This window comes from Mobula hypostoma, chromosome 10 (assembly GCF_963921235.1).
Source record: "Mobula hypostoma chromosome 10, sMobHyp1.1, whole genome shotgun sequence".
NCBI classification, from domain to species: domain Eukaryota; kingdom Metazoa; phylum Chordata; class Chondrichthyes; order Myliobatiformes; family Myliobatidae; genus Mobula; species Mobula hypostoma.
Window position 1 is genome coordinate 116,573,831 of NC_086106.1, and position 19,491 is coordinate 116,593,321.

The 19,491-nt window shown below is 41.5% G+C and overlaps 1 protein-coding gene across 2 annotated transcripts in view; it reads left to right on the forward strand.

Moving 5' to 3' along the window:
- Nucleotides 1-19,491, forward strand: part of rxfp2l (relaxin family peptide receptor 2, like) — a 104,489-nt gene that overhangs the window by 57,470 nt on the left and 27,528 nt on the right. The window contains exons 7-13 of one of the 2 annotated variants that reach the window (XM_063061074.1): nt 1,389-1,460; nt 3,006-3,077; nt 4,335-4,403; nt 12,200-12,271; nt 14,151-14,222; nt 17,044-17,115; nt 18,273-18,344. In XM_063061074.1, the coding sequence (XP_062917144.1) occupies nt 1,389-1,460; nt 3,006-3,077; nt 4,335-4,403; nt 12,200-12,271; nt 14,151-14,222; nt 17,044-17,115; nt 18,273-18,344 (501 nt within the window). The remainder of the gene's footprint in view (nt 1-1,388; nt 1,461-3,005; nt 3,078-4,334; nt 4,404-12,199; nt 12,272-14,150; nt 14,223-17,043; nt 17,116-18,272; nt 18,345-19,491) is intronic. The other variant, XM_063061075.1, reaches the window with a different exon arrangement.

Genomic DNA, 19,491 nt, shown 5'->3' on the forward strand with positions numbered 1-19,491 from the left:
TGCTTCGCAGAACCTAACAATTTCAGAACAGACGGCAACGAGACTGAAGCCAGAAGAGTTAGAAATGTACTCACCAAATACTTTGACCCATAGCTTACTGAATAAATAAGTATACTCACTTTGCCCTGTTTTCTGTCCTTGCTTGTATGAAGGTGGTTTACCTATTTATGCAAAGTACTTCTTTGACAGTAGATGTGTAACAGCCTAATGTAACATTGTATGGAAATACAAGAGAACACTGATGCAGACGTGTTTAAAGCATCTAACAAGGTGCTTTATTAATGCAACAGAGTTAGTCAGTTTTTCAATGTTCATCGTCAGCTGGGTCATGCTGTCCGTGAACTCCCTGTCGGTTGCCTCCATACGCTCCAGTATTTGTTTTTTTTAGTTTTAAATCCTCCTGCGCGAGAGCCAAGGGCAATTCCTTTTACGTTTTTCTACTCTGTAGCTGGACAACCACGCACCAAGTATACCATTTCCTCTTCGCTTGTCTTCTGTGTGTCCTGCGCATGCCCGGTAGGAAGAGATTCGCCCAAATATCCGTCTAATGTGGACAGAGATATTTTGAAAAACGCTTAATGTGGACGCCTGTCATTTTTACTTGAAACCGGCGTTTTCAAAATTATCCGGTGTAGTGTGGACGTCGCCTCAGGTTCAATGCTTGCCCCTCTCTGTGTGGAATTTGCACATTCTCCTTGTGACTGCGTGGGCTCTCTCCAGGTGCTCAGCTTTCTTCCCATGTATCAAAAATGTACGGGTTAGTATCTCTGCATCTCTGTACTGCTATACTACAAATTACTAAAAATCCACTGAACATGAACGAATAGGTGATCATACACACCTATACGCAAGCTTAAAGAAAATAAAACTTTAAGAAAAATGACAATTCAGGTCCTAATCCAACCCCAGTAAGCAAACAGTTACACTGACCAGTATAGCAAGCTGCGATGCTTTTTTAAAAACTTTGATTTAATGGGATGAAGTCCCTTATCTAGGTAAACATTCCATGAGGAATGGGCTTTGAGGCCAACTCAGCCCAGAATTACTGATGCCTGCAAATTCCTGCCACAAATCAATCAGTTCCAGGAAGGCCCTTTGACTGAGGGGGTGATGGACAGTTGAGTTTGCTCATTTCCAAATGAGACACTCCACAATTCCCATTACTTGAAGATAAGCACAAAGATCTCCTGGGATCCTAGACAACCGTTGGCCCTTAATAAATAAACATCTGCAAAACAGCTTGCTATTGGTGAGATAAGACTAAATGCAAATAGACTACAGCATTTCACTTTTTAACTACATTAATTGTACTGTGGAAGAATTTTGTGTAAAGCCTTTTTCAGTCTTTGCTATATCAGTATCAACCCTTCTTATTCCTTTTTCTCCAGATTTCTGAGTCACAATTGCATTACTGACCTAGAGCCTGGAGTATTCCAAGACCTCTATCAACTTGAGTGGCTGTAAGTTGAGACAGTACTTTCATGTTCCATCAAATCCTTTTCCTAATATAGTTCTACTATCTTCTCTCTCACTGCAGATCTTCCAGCATTAAACTGCAGTAGACCTGACCATAGAGGAACATGCAAATATGAAATTCTAACTTGCTCATACATGCAGATGCTTTCAAAGTGAGAAATATTCATAAAATGTGAATCCACTAAATGCACAGGGGAATGAAATGTGAAATAAATTTTCATTAAAGTCATTTGTCCTCCGATGCATGATAGAGATTTCCTGTCTTCTCGGTATTTCTAAATGTTCTCATCACTCATACTTGTTATTCAGGAAAGCAGATGTCCAATTTGAGATTTCTGAACAATTTCTCTGGGGAGCCGATGTTAAAGAAGAGCAGAGACTTGCAGGAGACCCAGCCATGTTCTGCATTTTCATGTTGTCAAAAGGAAAAATGATAAACAAAATTAAAGACATGAACCAGTACATAAACAGAGCTGCCCGATGGCAGGGGGGAAAAGAGAAGATGTCTGGGGTGGGTAGTGACTTTGATTATGCTGGCTAACAATCATGATACTCCATATATTTCTTTCCAACCAGTCTGACATATACATATTGATTGAATATATTAACCAGGACTGTAAATTCCCAATTTCAGTCAGGTATACTTCATCCTGTAGATTTGTTCTGATCCCCAACACATTATACCTAGCCTCAAGTGAAAGATATGTGTATTCCACTTAGGACATACCAGACACACAGGTGCACAGCCAGTTGTCGTTTAGTTATCAAGACTCAAATGCAGTATCCTTCCAGCTGTAAAAGTCTTCAAACTAAGATGTTATGAAACAAAATTCCAAAAAGCATAGATTAATTCAAAAAGAATAGTAATACTAAGAAGAAGAAGAAAGCTCATCATGATGGCGTTTTTTTAGCTGGCTTTCTTATTTTTATGAGGCCGAGTTGCTAGCTCGACACTCGACCCAGCACGGATGGAAAGTGTGCAAGGGAGCCGGCTGGATTCGAACTCGAGAACCTTTGCTCTGAAGTCTGGCGCTGATGCCACTATGCCACCAGCTGGCCAAGTAATACTAAATATGTATTGCATTTATTTTTTAACTTCTGAACCACCAATTTATTTCCTCTTATAGCCACATCATTTTGGAAATTTATTTAGTTACTTAGAGATACTGTGTGGAATAGACCCTTTCAGCCCTTTGAGCCATACTGTCCAACAGCCGCTGACAATCCCCCCGATTAACCCTAACGCAATCATGGGACAATTTACAATAACAAATTAACCTAGTAACTGGTATATTTTTGGACTGAGGGAGGAAACCAGAGCAACTGGAGAAAACCCAGTTCCGCAGGGAGGCCTTACAGATTATGTCAGAAATGAACTCTGAACTCCAACGCTTTAACTACTATGCCATCGTGGCGGCCAATTTCCAATTACGGTTTTGTGAATAGTGTGTGCCAGAATGGTATATTTGTAAAGATCGAGGAATCTTTCTAGAGTTCCAAGTGTCATCCAGATTCCCTTTCTGTTACAGGGTCTTGGACAACAACATGTTACGAAGTGTCGCTGTGAAGTCCTTTGTCGGCCTGAGATCTCTTGTATTCCTGTACGTAACTGAAGGGTGATCCTTTCCTTATTGAAATGTTTTACTGGTGAGAAATCAATATAGCATTGTGTAACGCATTCAATAACTAGAAAATTGCTGCCATTCCATTGTCCAGAATAAAGAGGATCTTTGATTGTAAATTATGTAGCTTTCAATTTTTTATCGTACATGGATTTATTTAATAATCTCAGGCAATAATAATTTTGCTGAAGTGAGTTCTATACTGGAAACAGCAGTCTTCAGTGGAAAAACATTGGTGGCAGCACGGTAATGTAGTGGCTAGCACAACACCACTACAGCACCACTGACTCCGGTTCAATTCCCACCGCTGTCTGTAAGGAGTTTGTACATTCTCCTTGTGACCGTGTGGGTTTCCTCCGGGTTCTCCGGTTTCCGCCCATAGTCCAAAGACATATGGGTTAGTAAGCTTTTTCCAGCCCAAAGGCAGTGCTAGAAAAGCATTTTCCTTTTCTGTGCAGCTGCCCTTACCTCCAATTAGCTGCCACGTTAAAGGGAAAGGAAGTGTGAGAGTTGCTGCTCATTCAGGTATTTGAGTAAGTGACGAGCATCCTCGGACCAGGTTGGTCACATTGGCATGTGGTTATCAGCTCACACTTCCAGAACGTCATGGTACAAGACTTTTTAAACCAAAAGCACACAGAACCAAATTTAATCATAAACACAAGAGGTTCTGCAGATGCTGTAAATCTGGAAGGACACACACAAAATGCTGAGGGAACTCATCTGGTCTGGCAGCATCAATGGAGAGAGAGAAACAGGTGACATTTTGGGCCGAGGCCCTCCATTAGGACGAGGAAGCAAGGGAGAAGAAACAACCATTAGAAGGTGGGGCGAGGGCAAGGAGTACAAGCTGGCAGGTGATTGGTGTGATCATGTGAGGAGGAAGGGGGTGGGATGAAGTGAGAAGCCGGGAGCCGATATTGCAAGACGTAGAGGGCTAATGAAGAAGGAATTCAATAGGAAGGGAGTGTGGACTAGGGGAGAAAGGAAAGAAGGAGGGTCACGAGAAGGAAGTGATGGGTAGGTGAGGAGAAGAGAGTGAGCAAAGGGGGAACCAGAATGGAAAAAGAGAGAAAAATTACTGGAAATTAGAGAAATGGATGTTCAAATCAAATTTAATCAATTGTATTCACCACTAGACTGCCCACTCCATCAAGAACTGGACTTAGATTTCAGTTCCGCAGAGTACATAACTCTTTAAGAGAAAAAAAAATCTTTTTTTTCCTTTCTTTTTAGACATATGTCAAATAATTCGTTGGATCATATTCCCAAAGTTTGTGCAGTGCTCCCAAGCCTGAATTGGTTGTAAGTATGAAACAGCATGGCTGTGTGCAATGAAACAACAGCAGAAAGCGAACTGATACACGTCTAGGTAGAGGACAGGGTAGATCATGTACTCTGGATGGGGTGCGTCAGTGTACGTTGTCATGAATGATAGCAACCCCATTGACTCAACTGAGCAAGTCATAGAGTAACACAGCACAGATTCAGGCTCTTAGGTCTAACCAGTCCATGCCTTTCACCGTGCCCACCCAGCAAACTCCAATTTCCTGCAATCTGTCCATATCCCTCTAAACCCCACCCTCCATGTACCTCCCCAAGTGCTTCTTAAAAATAGTGTTATATTCACCTCAACTACTCCCTTTGGCAGCTCGTTCCATATACTCACCATCCTCTGGATGGAAAAGTTGCCCCTCAGGTCCGTCTTAAAATTTCTACTTCTCAAACTAAACCTATGCCCCCTAGTTTTGGACTCCCCTACCCTGTTTTCTGTGCTTCACTTCGATAAGGTCACCTCTCATTCTCCTAAGTTGGAAGGAATAAAGTCCAAGACTGGCCAACCTCTCCCTATAACTCAGGGCCCTCGATTCCTGGCAAATCCTTTCTGCACTCTTTCCAGTTTAACCATGCCTTTCCTCTAACAGTGTGAACAAATCTGAACACAGTGCTTCAAGTGCAGCCTCACCAATGGCTTATACAATTGCAACGTAACATCCCAGCTCCTATCCACAATGCCCTGACCAAGAAAAGCTAGAGTGCCATATGCCTTTTTCTCCAGCCTGTCAACCTGTGACACTTCTTTCAAAGAACTATACACTTGTACTCCTAAGTCCATCTGTTCCGTTATACTCCCTTGTACCCTATCATTCACAGTACAAGTTCTAGGCTAGTTTGACTTCCCAAATTCATTACCTCACACTTATCTGCATCAAAATTCATTTGCCACTCCTTGGCCCACCTCCCGACCTGTCAAGATCCTCCTGTACTCTACACTATCAACAACACTTCCTAATTTCATGCCATCTGCAAATTTACTGACAATTTGTATTTGTATTTGCATTCAAACTATTTAGATAACTAACCAACTTTTATCGATGCGAGATAGATAGCATACTGACGCATGGAATGACAGTGTGGTACTCCAGCTGCAGCAGAACTGATCACAAAGCACTCCAATGGGTGATTAGGACAGCTCAGCACATTATTGAGACTCAACTACAGGACCTGGAGACAATCTAAAACTCTAGATGCCCACAGTGAACTTGTAACATCATTAAAGACCCATCCCATCCCGGACACTGTTCGATCTCCTGCCATCTGGTAGGAGATACAGAAACATCTTAGCTAAGACAGGAAGACTGAAAAACAACTTCTTCCAGAGGGCAGTTGTGCAGCAGAATAATTCTACACCCTGGGTTGTCAGTGGGCTTTGAGTGCTGTGGACGATTGAAGTCACTTCTTGCATGTAAATATGTGATTTTCTTTAAGTTCAGCCGTACCACATGTATTGTAAGTATCTGTTTTCCATGGACTGGAGTCGCACTGCAATCTCATTGTCTTGAGCAAAGACAGTAAAGATCTATTCTATTCTAACCAATAACATGGGTCCCAACACTGATCCCTGCATTACACCACTGGTCTCCATTCTGAGAAACAACCTTCATCCATAAGACCAGGGATATAGGAGCAGAATTAGGCCATTTGGCCCATTGAGTCTGCTCCGCCATTTCATCATGGCTGATCCAATCTTCCTTTCAGCCCCAATCTCCTGCTTTCTTCCTGTATTCCTTCATGCCCTGACCAATCAAGAATCTATCAACCTCTGCCTTAAATGTACATACAGGCTTGGCCTCCACAGCTGCCTGTGACAAAAATTTCCACAGATTCACCACTCTTGGGCTAAAGAAATTCCTCCTCATCACAATTCTAACTGGATGCCCCTCTTTTCTGAAGCTGTGTCCTCTGGTCTTAGGCTCTCCCACCATGGGAAGCATCCTTTCCACATCCACTCTATCAAGGCCTTTCACCACTCAATAGGTTTCAATTAGGTCACCCCTCATTCTTCTGAATTCCAGTGAATACAGACCCAGAGCCATCAAGTGTTCTTCCTATGAGCAGCCTTTCAATCCTGGGATCATTTTTGTGAACCTCCTTTGAACCCTCTCCAGTTTCAGCACATTCTTTACCCAATTTCCCTCGGGATCAATAAAGTATGTCTATCTATCTATCTATCTAAAATAAGTGGGCAAACTGTTCACAATACTCCAAGTGAGGCCTCGCCAATGCTTTATAAAGTCTCAATATTACATTTTTGCTTTTATATTCTAGTACACTTGAAATGAATGTTACCATTGCATTTGCCTTCCTCACCACAGGCTCTACCTGCAAATTAACCTTCAGGGAATCCTGCACAAGCACTCCCAAGTCCCTCTGCTGCTCAGTTTTTGTACTTTCTCTCCATTTAGAAAATAGTCAACACTTTCATTTCTCCTACCAAAGTGCACAACCATACACTTCCTGACACTGTATTCTGTCTGCCATTTCTTTGTCCATTCTCCTAATCTGTCTAAGTCCTCCTGTATCATGTCTACTTCCTCAAAATTACTTGCCCCTCCACCTATCCTCCTATCATCTGCAAACTTTGCAACAAAACCATCAATTCCATCATCCAAATCATTGACATATACCCCTGTGGAACACCACTAGGCACCTGCTGCCAAACAGAAAAGGCTCTCTTTATTCCCACTCCTTGCTTCCTGCCAATCAGCCACTGTTTATCCATGCTAGAATCTTTCCTGTAATACCACGGGCTCGTAGCTTGTTAAGCAGCCTCATGTAGGGCACCTTGTCAAAGGCCTTCTGAAAATCCAAATACACAACATCAATTGATTCTCCTTTGTCTATCCTGCTGCTTATTTCTTCAAAGAATTCCAACAGATTTGTCAGGCAGGATTTTCCCTTGAGAAAACCATGCTGACTGTGGCCTATTTTATCATGTGCCTCCAAGTACTCTGAGACCTCATCCTTAATGATCGACTCCAATATCTTCCCAATCACAGATGTCAGATTAACTGGCCTATAATTTCCTTTCTTCTTCTCTACCTATATGCGTATCTCTCTCCCTTCTTGAAGAGTGGAGTGATATTTGCAGTTTTCCAGTCTTCCGGAACCATTCCAGAATCTAGTGATTGTTGAAAGATCATTACTAATGCTTCCACAATCTCTTCAGCCACGTCTTTCAGAACTCTGGGGTGTACACCATCTGGTCCAGGTGGCTTGTCTACCCTCAGACCTTTTAGTTTCCCAACAACCTTCTCTCTAGTTATGGAACTTCACACACTTCATGCCCCCAACACCTGGAACCTCCACCATACTGTTAGTGTCTTCCACAGTGAAGACCGACTCAAAATACTTATTCAGTTCACTTGCCATTTCCTTGTGCCCTGTTACTACCTCTCCAGCATCATTTCCCAATGGCCCAATATCCAGTCTCGCCTCTCTTTTACACTTTATGTATCTGGAGAAACTTTTCGTATCTTCTTTAATATTATTGGCTGGCATATTTTCATATTCTACCTTTACCTTCTTAATAACTTCCTTAGTTGCCTTCTGCTGGTTTTTAAAAGTTTCCCAAATCTTTAACTTCCCATTAATCTGTGCTCTACTGTATGCTCTCCCCCTTTGGCTTTTATGTTGGCTTTGACTTCTCTTGTTAGCCACGGTTGTGTCATCTTTCCATTAGAATATTTCCTCCTCTTTGGAATGTATATATCCTGTACATTCCAAATTGCTTCCAGAAATTCCAGCCATTGCTGCTGTGCCATCATCCCTGCCAGTGTTCTTTTCCACCAATTCTGGTGAACTCCTCTTTCATGCTTCTGTAATTCTTTTTATTCCACTGTAATAATGATACATATTTGACTTATGCTTCTCCTTCTCAAATGTCAGGGTGAATTTGATCATATTATGATCACTTTCCCCTCAGGGTTATTTTACCTTAAGCTCACTAATCAATTCTGGTTAATTGCACAACACCCAATCCAGAAAAGCTGATCCCCTAGTGGGCTCAACCACAAGATGCTCTAAAAAGCCATCTCGTAGGCTCCTACAATCCAGCACCAACCTGATTTTCCCAATCTACCTGCATATTGAAGTCCCCCATGACTATTATAACATTGTCCTTTTAGCATGCATTTCCTATCTCCCGCTGTAATTTGTAGGCCGTATCCTTACTATTGTTTGGGGGTCTGTGTACAACCATCAGTGTCTTTTTAACCCTTGCAGTTCCTTTGCTCTATCCAAATGATTCAACACCTTCTGACCTTATGTTACCTTTTTCTAATGATTTGATTTCATTTTTTTATCAACAGAGCAACACTGCCCCTCTGCCCTCCTGCCTGTCCTTTTGATACAATGTGTATCCTTGGACATTAAGCTCCCAGCTGTAATCTTCTTTCATCCAAGATTCCATGATGTCTACAACATCATACCTGTCAATTTGCAACTGTGCTGCAAGTTCATCCACCTTATTCTGTATACTGTGCACATTCAAATATAACACCTTCAGTTCTGTATTCACCCTTTTCATTTCTGTCCACCTGCTACATCGCAACTCATCGTGTTGACGTCAATTTTACCCCATCAACAATTTCTCCTCACTACATGTCACCTTTGTTTGTAAACCAGCTACCTCATCCTCACCACTATTATCCGTCTTTCCTACGATACTTCTTGAATTGAAATGTGGGCAGCTCAGGACAACACTGCACCATGCTCAACCTTTTGATTCCTAACTTTGTCTGAGGTCTTACCAACATCTGCCTCCACAACCTCTCCACTATCTGTTCTGGCGCTCTGGTTCCCATTCCTCTGCAACTCTAGTTTAAACCCCACCATGCAACATTAACAAACCTTCCCATTAGGATATTAGATCCCCCTCCAGTTCAGGTGCAAACCTTCCGTCCTGTGCAAGTCTCACCTTCCCTGGAAGGTGCCCAATGGTCTAAAACTCTTATGCCCTCCATCCTACACCAACTCCTTAGACACATATTAAACTGTATAATCTTCTTAGTTCTGGCTTCACTAACACGTGGTATGGGTAGCAGTCCTGAGATCACAAGCCTGGAGGTCCACCACCCTGTACTTCCAACCTCCAAGGAAATTTTGAATCCACCTAAATAGCTCTCCTTTGATTCCAGAGAACCTAACCTTCCAGACCAACCTGTCACGCAGGACCTTGTTGAAAACCTTGCTAAAGTCCAAATAGATAACAACCACGTCCCTACCCTCATTTAATCTTTTGGTTACCTCTTCTAAAAACTCTAAAAGATTCGTTTTAGCACAAATTTCCATGCACAAAGCCATGCTGACGCCTCCAAATCAGATTTCATTTACCCAAATGCTGGTAGATCCTGTCCCTCAAAATCCACTCCAGCCTGACTAACCACTCTGGTTTGTCCTCACTCCTCTTTTTAAACAAACCAACATTAGCCACCTTCCAGTCTTTGGGAATTTTACCAACAGTTAATAATGAAGCAACTATCTCTGCAAGAGCCTTCACAATTTCATCTTTAGCCTCCCACAAAATCTGAGGATGCACTCTGTCAGGCCCTGGGGATTTATCCACCTTAATGTGCTGTAAGACTGAAAATATCTCCTCTCTGGTAATACAAATAGCTTCTAAAACATCTCCACTTGTTTTCCTTATCTCTTGAATGATCAGGATTTTCTCCTCAGTCTGGTAGGAGGTAATGGCCAACATTGGCCTGCAGCCAGTGCTGAGAGGATTACAAGGGAGAGACTGAAATCCTTATCTTCACCATTTATGGATGCTTTGGATATATCTGTCCATGACAGTCTTTGTAAGAGTGACCACCTTACCACCTCAGCGAGGGTAAAGGTCTGTCTTCACAGAGAAATCAAGAAATGGCTGAGGACAATAAATTCAGCAAAGCCTTATTGGATCAGGAAACATCCCGTTGTAACAAACAGAGAAACGTCTAGAACTAGCTCCACCTCGAGCCAAATTTATCCAGTGCAGCTGTATCATGATCTGATATGGAAAATTGCCCAGAACTGTCCATTCCAAAAAAACATAGGACGAATACAACCCCACTAACTAACTCCATTAGTCTATTGACAATGATCAGAAAAGTAGATCTTTTCTAGATGGCTATCAAGAAGCAAACATTTACCAACTTCCTTAGGGCACATGAAGGTTTGTCTACCTTTAAGTGTACCATGTACAATTTTTGATTTATTGCTGAACCAGATATCACTGTTATTTGGGAGTTGACAGCCTGCAGAAAAAAAGTTTCATTGGTAGCTCCAGCTCTTTTATTTGTCAAGTAAGCAGCAACAAGCCTGCACACTGATTTCTCTACAATTGTTTGGATGTCATTTAGAGAATTCAGCACAACATATCATCGCACTCCTGATCCAAACATCGATCTGAAGCTGAACTCCTTCGGTGAGGGTGACTGCACACAATGACAAGGAAGTTTAACCTACAAAGGAGCCCAAGTAAAATTAAAGTTAGTGAGTGACAAGGGGAATAGCTATACTGCTATCAGTGGAAAGCTAGGCAGTTGAGGTCACTAGAGGTCAATATTCTTAACACCAAGATACACAGCAGGAGTTCCTTAAGGCAGTATTTTAGTCCCAACTGTCTTTTTTCTCTCTTCTTGCATTATTTGACTATTTTTAAAAATATAATCCTCATTGTAATTTATGGTACTTTATATATTGCACTGTACTGCTCCCGCAAAACAACAAATATTATGACATATACTCAGGCCCACTTTAGTAGGTGCAGGCGGTACCTAATAACGTGGCCACTGAGTGTTTTTCTGTACGCTCATGGTCTTCTGCTGCTGTAGCGCACGCATCCTCTTTAAGGTTCAATATGTTGTGCGCTCAGAGATGCTCTTGTGCGCATCTCCATTGTAACGTGTGATTATTTGAGTTACTATTGCCTTCCTATCAGCTTGAACCAGTCTGGCCATTCCTCTCTGGCCCTTCTGATTAACAAGGCCTTTTCACCCACCAATCTGCCACCCACTGGATGATTTTTGTTTATCGTACCAATTTCTGTAAACTCTAAAGATTGTTGTGCATGAGGATCCCAGGAGATCAGCAATTTGTGAGATACTCAAGTGTCGCAATGCTTCCCATAACTTGCCCATAACTTAATCCATACATCTTTTAGGATGTGGAAGGGAACTGGAGTACCTGAAGGAAACTCGCGTGTTTGCAGGGAGAATGTACAAACTCCTTACAGACACGGGTGGGAACTGAACCCCGATCAATGATCCCTGGTTCTGTAAAGTGTTACACTAACTGCTACACCTTCATGTTCACCTTGAGAAGCTGGTGCTGGTCCCTTACTCAATCTTTTGAGATAAAACACCTGCCCAATGCAGGAAAAATATGACTGTAGTCCAATTCTACATTAGGTGTTATCATATGACCACATTTTATTTCCTCTTTCAATACGATATAGTTGTATACCATGATAATAAATTAAAATGTTTATGTATTTCTGAGAACTGTCCATCCTCACATCCATAACACCCCACTTCCAGCCTTGCAAGAATGCATGAAAAATAACTACTCTACACCTTAATGCAACATATTCAAAGTACAGTATCCAAGTTCACAGGCCTTCAATAGACAGAACGTCCTCGTGCTTTTAGGAGATGAAGGAAATCAAATCAAAAAATGACAAGGGGGAATGAAGTAGGATAAAAGTAGTTTGGATGGCAGGCATTTCTTCGTACTATGTACCTACTAACCTTCATACTTTGCTTCATTCAAAACAGGGATCTGGAAGGAAATCACATTGTCTCGATTGACAAAGCAACACTTGAAACATGCCTTAAAATAACAGTTTTGTGAGTATGTCTGTGCTCATAGACCCATGTTCAACCATGGGAAGTGGGGGTGGTGCAATTTATTTCCTGTTTTCAGGTAGGAATGTGTCATGGGCTTCTTATGTAGCCTTTAGTTCTCTATCCCTATCATTGCACTTTGAACCAGGAAACGAGCAAAATGTGCTTGAGCAAGAAGCAAGAAGAAGCTACTTTAAGAGGCATTCCAAACAGTGCCTAAAATCATAGAGGCAGATCATAATTCTGAGTTATGTAAAGGAATTTACCTCAATTTTGTTGCTCTGCTGGACACGTTTACACCTCCCACTTCACTTTGGAGCTGAAAATGAATCATTGGCTCTGAAAGACACCTGTCCAAAAAAAGGGGCAAAAAGACCATAGCTGGTTCTTCCACACCCTTTCCTCTCACCCTTTTCTTTGCAACTCTGTTGCATAGCCCTAAAGAAATTCTCGATATTCCACCAGACCTGCTGGTGAATTGGTTTATTACTGTCACATGTTCCCAGGTATCGCATGCTATCCAGTCAGATCTTTTCATCATCTCAGTGCAATGAAGTAGTGTTTGAATCTTCTCTTCAGGAGTTCAATGAGACCGTCTCTCACTGCTCTGCCTCTGTGATCTTCTGCCCTCTGATTCTTCAACCATGTACTCACCCAGACTTGCTACCACAGCCGCATATTCTTCCTGGGAACTTGAACCTTTTCTCATCTCCCCCCGGGGCCCCCCGCTTCCCTTTCTCCTATGATCCATTTTCCCCTTCTATCAGATACCTTCCTCCCCAGCCCTTTACCTTTCCTACCCACCTGGCTTACCTATCACCTTCTTGATATCCTCCTTCCACTCTCCCCACCTCTTCATTCTGATACCATCCCTCTTCCTTTCCAGTCCTGAAGGGTCTTGGCCTGATAGGTCAACTTTTTGTTCCTTTTTGTGTATGCTGTCTGACCTGCTGAAATCCTCTAGCTTTTAGTGTATGTTGTTAAAGAATAAATTGTTACAGAGAAAATGCAGTGCAGGAAGACAATGAGGGGGAGTCATAACAAGGTAGATTGTTTGGTCAAGAGACATCTTATTGTACTAGAGGAATATTCATTAGTCTTATTACAGCAGGATTGAAGCTGTCCTTGATGCTGGTGGTATACGCTTATGTGGTTTCAGGCTTTTTTTTCACTTCTGTCCAATGGCAGAGAAGAGAGAATGTCTGGGGGGTGTGGGGTCTCTGATTATGTTAGCTGCTTTACAGCCGCAGCGTGAAGTATAGACAGGGTCTATGAAGAGGACCTTCGTTTCTGTTGTGTGCTGATTTTTGCAGTCATGGGTGGAGTAGTTGCCATATTAAGCCAAGATGCATCCAGATAGGTGCTTTCAGTTGTGCACACCTAGAAATTTGAGGCTTTCAACTTTCTGAACTTCAACACCATTGAGGTAAACACTGCTCACTTTCCTGTAGTCTTTGTCCAGCAATTTTGTTTTGCTGACATTGAGGGAAAGGTTGTTGACATGAGACCATGCCACTAGGCTCTCCATCTCCTCCCTGTATTCCAACTGGTCGTTATTTTCAATTCACCCCTCCATGGTGGTGTCAACTACAAACTTGTGGATGGAGTTAGAGCAGAATCCGGCCACACAGTCATGAGTTGAGTAGGGGGCACGCAGCCTCGTGGGGCACCAGAGTTGGGGATAATTGTGGTGGAAGTGTTACTGACGACCTTTACCAACTGAAATCTGATCCTTACTGATAGTGGTCTGTTGGTGAGGAAGCCCATTTGCAAAGAGTGGTGTTGAGTCCCAGTGGTAGGCAATAGAAATCCTAGGCATATACTTTAATTTAAAATGACAGCTTAAGTCAGTGTCGGTACAATTAACCTTTTTGTTCTAAAGGATTCTCCGCAACAATGAAATCAGACATGTGAATGAAGATCTGTTCACAGAATCTTCAGGAATAAAAGAACTGTAAGAATCTTTTTCTTCAAACATGTTTAGTATAGATTCTCAAGCTTTTTCTTTCATTTTAACAATTTACATGTACTCAAATAAAATTAAATAATTGTCCTGATGGAGCCCTGATGAAGGGTTTCAGCCTGAAATGTCGACTGTTTATTCTTCTCCATTGCCCAATCTGTGGAGTTCCTCTAGCATTTTGCATGTGTGTTACTCTGGATTCCCAGCAGCTGCAGAATCTCTTGTGGCTGGGCTGAGTGGTTCTCCAACCTTGGCCATCCACTTGCGAGTGATTCATAACCATATAAGGAGACATCATCAGTGCACTACTCACTTGTGGTTTGTCCTCCAAATGCTTGGCTATTATATACTTAACAATCAGTTGATTGGTTGTGTAACCTCATATGGTGACGAAACGTTTGCAAATGGATTGGCAAGGTTGAAAATCAACGCAGCCCAACCGTCACCCAATTTCTTGTGCTTGTAATAATTACCATTCCTTTGTACCATTCCAAATTGTGCCTAAATAAACGGAAATGCAGAATAAAAACTAGATGTGAAGTTTAGACATAAATTTGGTTTCTAAACTTTGGTTGGTTGGTAAAGTTGGTTTCCTGATGTCAACATCTCTGAAGATCTATCCTGGGTCCAACGTATTGACGCAATTACAAAGAAGGCATGGCAGCATTAGGAATTTGAGGGGACTTGGTATGCTACCAAAGATCTGCGCAAATTTCTACAGATGTAACGTGGAGAACATTCCAACTGGAAGGGCCACTGCACAGGATCAAAAAAAGCTGCAGAAAACCGCTGCCAGCTTCATCATGGGCATTAGCCTCCCCAGCATCGGGAGCATCTTCAATAGCTGATGCCTCAAAAAGGCTTCTTCCATCTTTATGGACTCAGCTCATGCCCTCTTGGCACTGCTACCTTCGAGGAGGAGATCCATGAGTCTGAAGACACACTCAACGTTTCAGGGACGGCTTCTTCCTTTCCGCCATCTAGTTTCTGAATGGACATGAACATTATTTCACTTTTTTTGCTCTACTTCCTTAATTTAATTTTCTATTACAATATATATTTCTTATTGTAATATATAGTTTTTATTATTATGTATCACAATGTACTACAAAACAATAAAGTTCATGACATAAGCCAGTGATATTAAAGATGATTCTGAAGAAATGGTTGGTGTTCCGAATGACAGAAGCAATGGTAGAAGCAACAGATGTGCAGAATCAGAAGAAAAGAGAAGAAAATGGAAAGAGAGGCAGCAACAACCAAAGCCCGATCTGCCATCTGGAACTACCTGTCCTGAATGCGGAAGAACTTTCAAAGCCAAGATTGCACTCATAAGCCACTTGAGAGCCCATAAGTAGATCAACAGAACGAGAACCATCATCCTCGACCTCGAGGGATAGCCACGACGACGAGAAGCAATGGACAGCAGTCAAATAGTTCATTTCTATTTTGTAATTAGTACATTTCCGTGCTGTAATTGTTATATGATTATATGGTTATAAAAGCAACAGTTCCAAAGTCTATACTTAGTCCTAGGTGCATAAGGAAGTGGGTATAAAAGCAACTATTCTCACATGGACACAAGGGATTCTGCAGATGCTAGAAATAGTGAGCAACGCACACACAACTCAGCAGATCAACAACATCTATGGAGGGAATATGCAATTGACATTTTGGGCCGAGATCCTTAATCCAATCTTCTCACGTGAATTTTTTGAGATTTATGTTAATGCTATGCCAATGTAATAATTTAACTTCCCTCCACTGTTTAGTCTTCTTAGGTTCTTGCACTACGTCTTGACTTCAGGTTATTGCCTGATCAGTTCTCTTGATATTTCAGTCTCCTATTGGTAACCCTTCTTTACTCTGTGTGTGTGTGTGTGTGTGTGTGTGAGTGTGTGTGTTTAAAGTAAATTTATTATTGAAAAATACTACCCTGAGATTCATTTTCTTGTAAGCATTCACAACAGACACAAAGAAATACAACAGAATTAATTGGAAACTACACACAGACAATGTTGGACAACACCCAATGTGCATAAGAAGACAAACTGTATAATCACAAATAAATAAATAAATTATATATATATACAGCACATAGTTCATAGTACTACATACTTCATAGTCATAGGACACTGTGACGCAGAAACAGGCCCTTCAGCCCATCTAGTCGTTGCCAAACTATCATTCTACCTAGACGCATTGACCTGCACCCAGACCATAGCACTCCATACCCCTCCCTTTCAAGTATTTATCCAAATTTCTCTTAAATGCTAAAATCAAACTGGCACTCACCACTTCCTCTGGCAGTTCATTCCACACCTCACCACCCTCTAAGTGAAGAGGTTCCCCCTAAAGTTCCCTTTAAACATTTCACTTCTCACCTTTATCCATGATGTCTAGTTCTAGTCTCACTCAACCTCCATAGAAAGTTTAGTTTTAATAATATCATCATTTTGATCCTTTTCAATACCATCTGACTTGGACAGATCACTAACACTTTAGCCAACTTTGCCAATTGCTAAAGAAGTTCCTCTCCTGGCTCTACTGTAAATAAAATGGTGAGTCCTGACTTTCCATAGATCCTCCTGCTAATGCTTCTTCAACCTGTTGCTATGGGTAACTCCTCTGAGGACCCCTCTGAATGGGTGTTCAAAGCAAGTGTCCCATTGAGGGAGGGATCCAATACTTATGGTTTCCAGTTTTGTGCTCACATTCTGCTTCACTGCAGAAGCAATCTCATACATTTCAGTGTCTATGTATTTTGCGCAAAACCTAATTATTTACAAGAATTGTCTTTTCTGTTTTCAAGTGACCTGTCTTCAAATCTGATTAAAGAGTTGCCGCGTTCAGCGTTCAGAGGCCTTAAACAGCTGAAACAGATGTAAGCTACCAAATTTCTCAATTCCTTTTCTAAATTTTAGACAGATTTTGACCTTTCCATTCTTAAAGAGGTGAGATAGTTTGAACCAAGGATAGGCCATTTGGCCTATCAAGCCTCTTCATTCACAGGACTATTATTTCATTAAGTAATCTATATTTTTGGAGTTTTGCCTTGATAGTGATGCCTATATTATGTGACTTATTGAAAATGTAAAATAAAATAAAAGTATAGTGAAAGGAAAGAGTAACAAGGCATTCTGAAGATGCTGGAAATCCAGAGCAACACACACCAGATGCTGGAGGAACTCGGCAGATCAGGCAGCATCTACGGAGAGGAATTAACAGTCAATTTTTCAGGCAAGACCTTTCATTATCACTGGAAAGGAAGGGGGAAGAAGCCAGAATAAGAAGATGAGGGGAGGGGAAGGAGTACCAGCTGGCAGGTGACAGGTGAGGGAGAAGATGCATGGGTAGCTGGGGAGTGGGGAATGAAGTGAGAAGCTGGGAAGTGTTAGGTGGAACAGGTAAAGGGATGAAGAAAAAGAAATCTGATGGGAGAAGAGAGTGGACCATGAGGAAAATGGAAGGAGGAAGGGCACTTGAGGGAATTATTAGACAGGTGAGGAGAAGAAAAAGCATAAGAAGGAAGCTAGAATGGGGAATGGAAGAAGAGAGAAGAGGAGGGGGAGGAATTAACAGTTGTTAGAGAAGTTGATGTTCATGCCATTAGGTTGGAGACTTCTCAGACAGAATATGAGATGTTGCTCCTCCAACAATCCAGGACCCTGCAACAAGGCCAGCATTTAATGCCCTGGTACATTATTCATGTTGAAGCAGTTTGGTATGAAACTGTTTGATCAAAGAGAACTGTTGGGATGAGCCCATGCAAATTTTCTTAACTGATTGGATGCTTGACAAGACAAAGATGGGTCTCAGCTGTGAAAAAAATACACTAAATATCTTGTCACTAAAGGCAGCCTACACCCTTAGGGCTCTTTGCGAAAATGAAAGAAAATACTTGCAGAGTGAAAAATAAGGATGAAATGAAATGTTTATAGAATGGAAACTCGCTGGAATTTTAAGGCTAAGTACTTACAGAACTATTTTGGAAACTTTGTATACAATGCAAACTAGCAAATATTTTCTGGTGTTTTCCAGGAATTTATCAAATAATCCTATAAACCATTTTCATGTGGATCAGTTTGATGACCTTATATCTCTCACATCACTGTGAGTAAGGTTTATTTTATTTTGCTTATTGGTAAAATATGTGTGTTTTCTAGATTTTCAGTCTTTTTTTCATTGTAGTCAACCAAAACCAAACTCACCGCTGGCAGGTAAAATTACCTACACGTTAATGGTGCTGAACAAGGTCAGAACTTCAAGTTTATAAATAAATATTGTTGGATTTTATCTCAGCTTTTTTCTACTTGTGAGTAGTCTGTAATTAGGTGCAATGAACCCTCTTTACAAATTGTTTGTTTCTCTCGAGGCAACTGTAATTAATTCTTCCCTCTTCTTATGCAGTGGCTTAAGAAGGAATCAGAAAGATGAAAATGGGTCATGTGATAGGTCAGACAGAGAAGATTAAGGCGAATCCAAAGAGATTTTATAACTACTTGAAATGATTTACCTGGGGTAATAGTGAAAGCAGGCAGTTTGATGGATCACAATTGGCTTCATGGCAGAAAGCAAAGAATGATGGTGAAAGGTTGTCTTTGAGACTGAAGGCGTTGTGATTGCTGGTGTTCCCCAATGGCTGGTGCTAGATTATTTGCTATTTGTCAGCTCTATCAAGGACTTGGATGAGAAAATACAAGGCAAGATTAGTACGCTTGCAGAAGATACTAAAATAGGTGGTGTTGTAGACAGGGAGGATGGTTGTCAGGAATTACAAAGGGATCTTAATTACTGGTTAAATTGGTCAAGGAATGACAATTTGGGTAAGTGTGAAGTGTTTCAGTTTGAGAAGACTTTCACAGTGAATGGTAGGACCCTGAGGAATATTGTAGAACAAAAGGACCTAGTTTGCTGAGAGTGGCAATCTAGGTAGACAAGGTGGTGAAAATGGCTTTTAACTCACTGAGTACAGAAGTTGGGATATTATGTTGCCCTTGTACATAACTTTGTACACAACTCCTCAGTCTACATATAGCACAGTGCAACTGGAACTGGACTTCCTAATGAACAGACCTCAGATAGTCAAGTCGCACAACCGCTTCTCTTTCCCCATCATCCTCAGTACAGGTGCTCCCCAGGGCTGTGCACTGAGCCCATTGCTATACACTCCGCACACACATGCAAACACCTGAGTAATCACGTTGTCAAGTTCGCCGATGACACAGTAGCGGCGGGGCTCATCACCAACGACGATGAG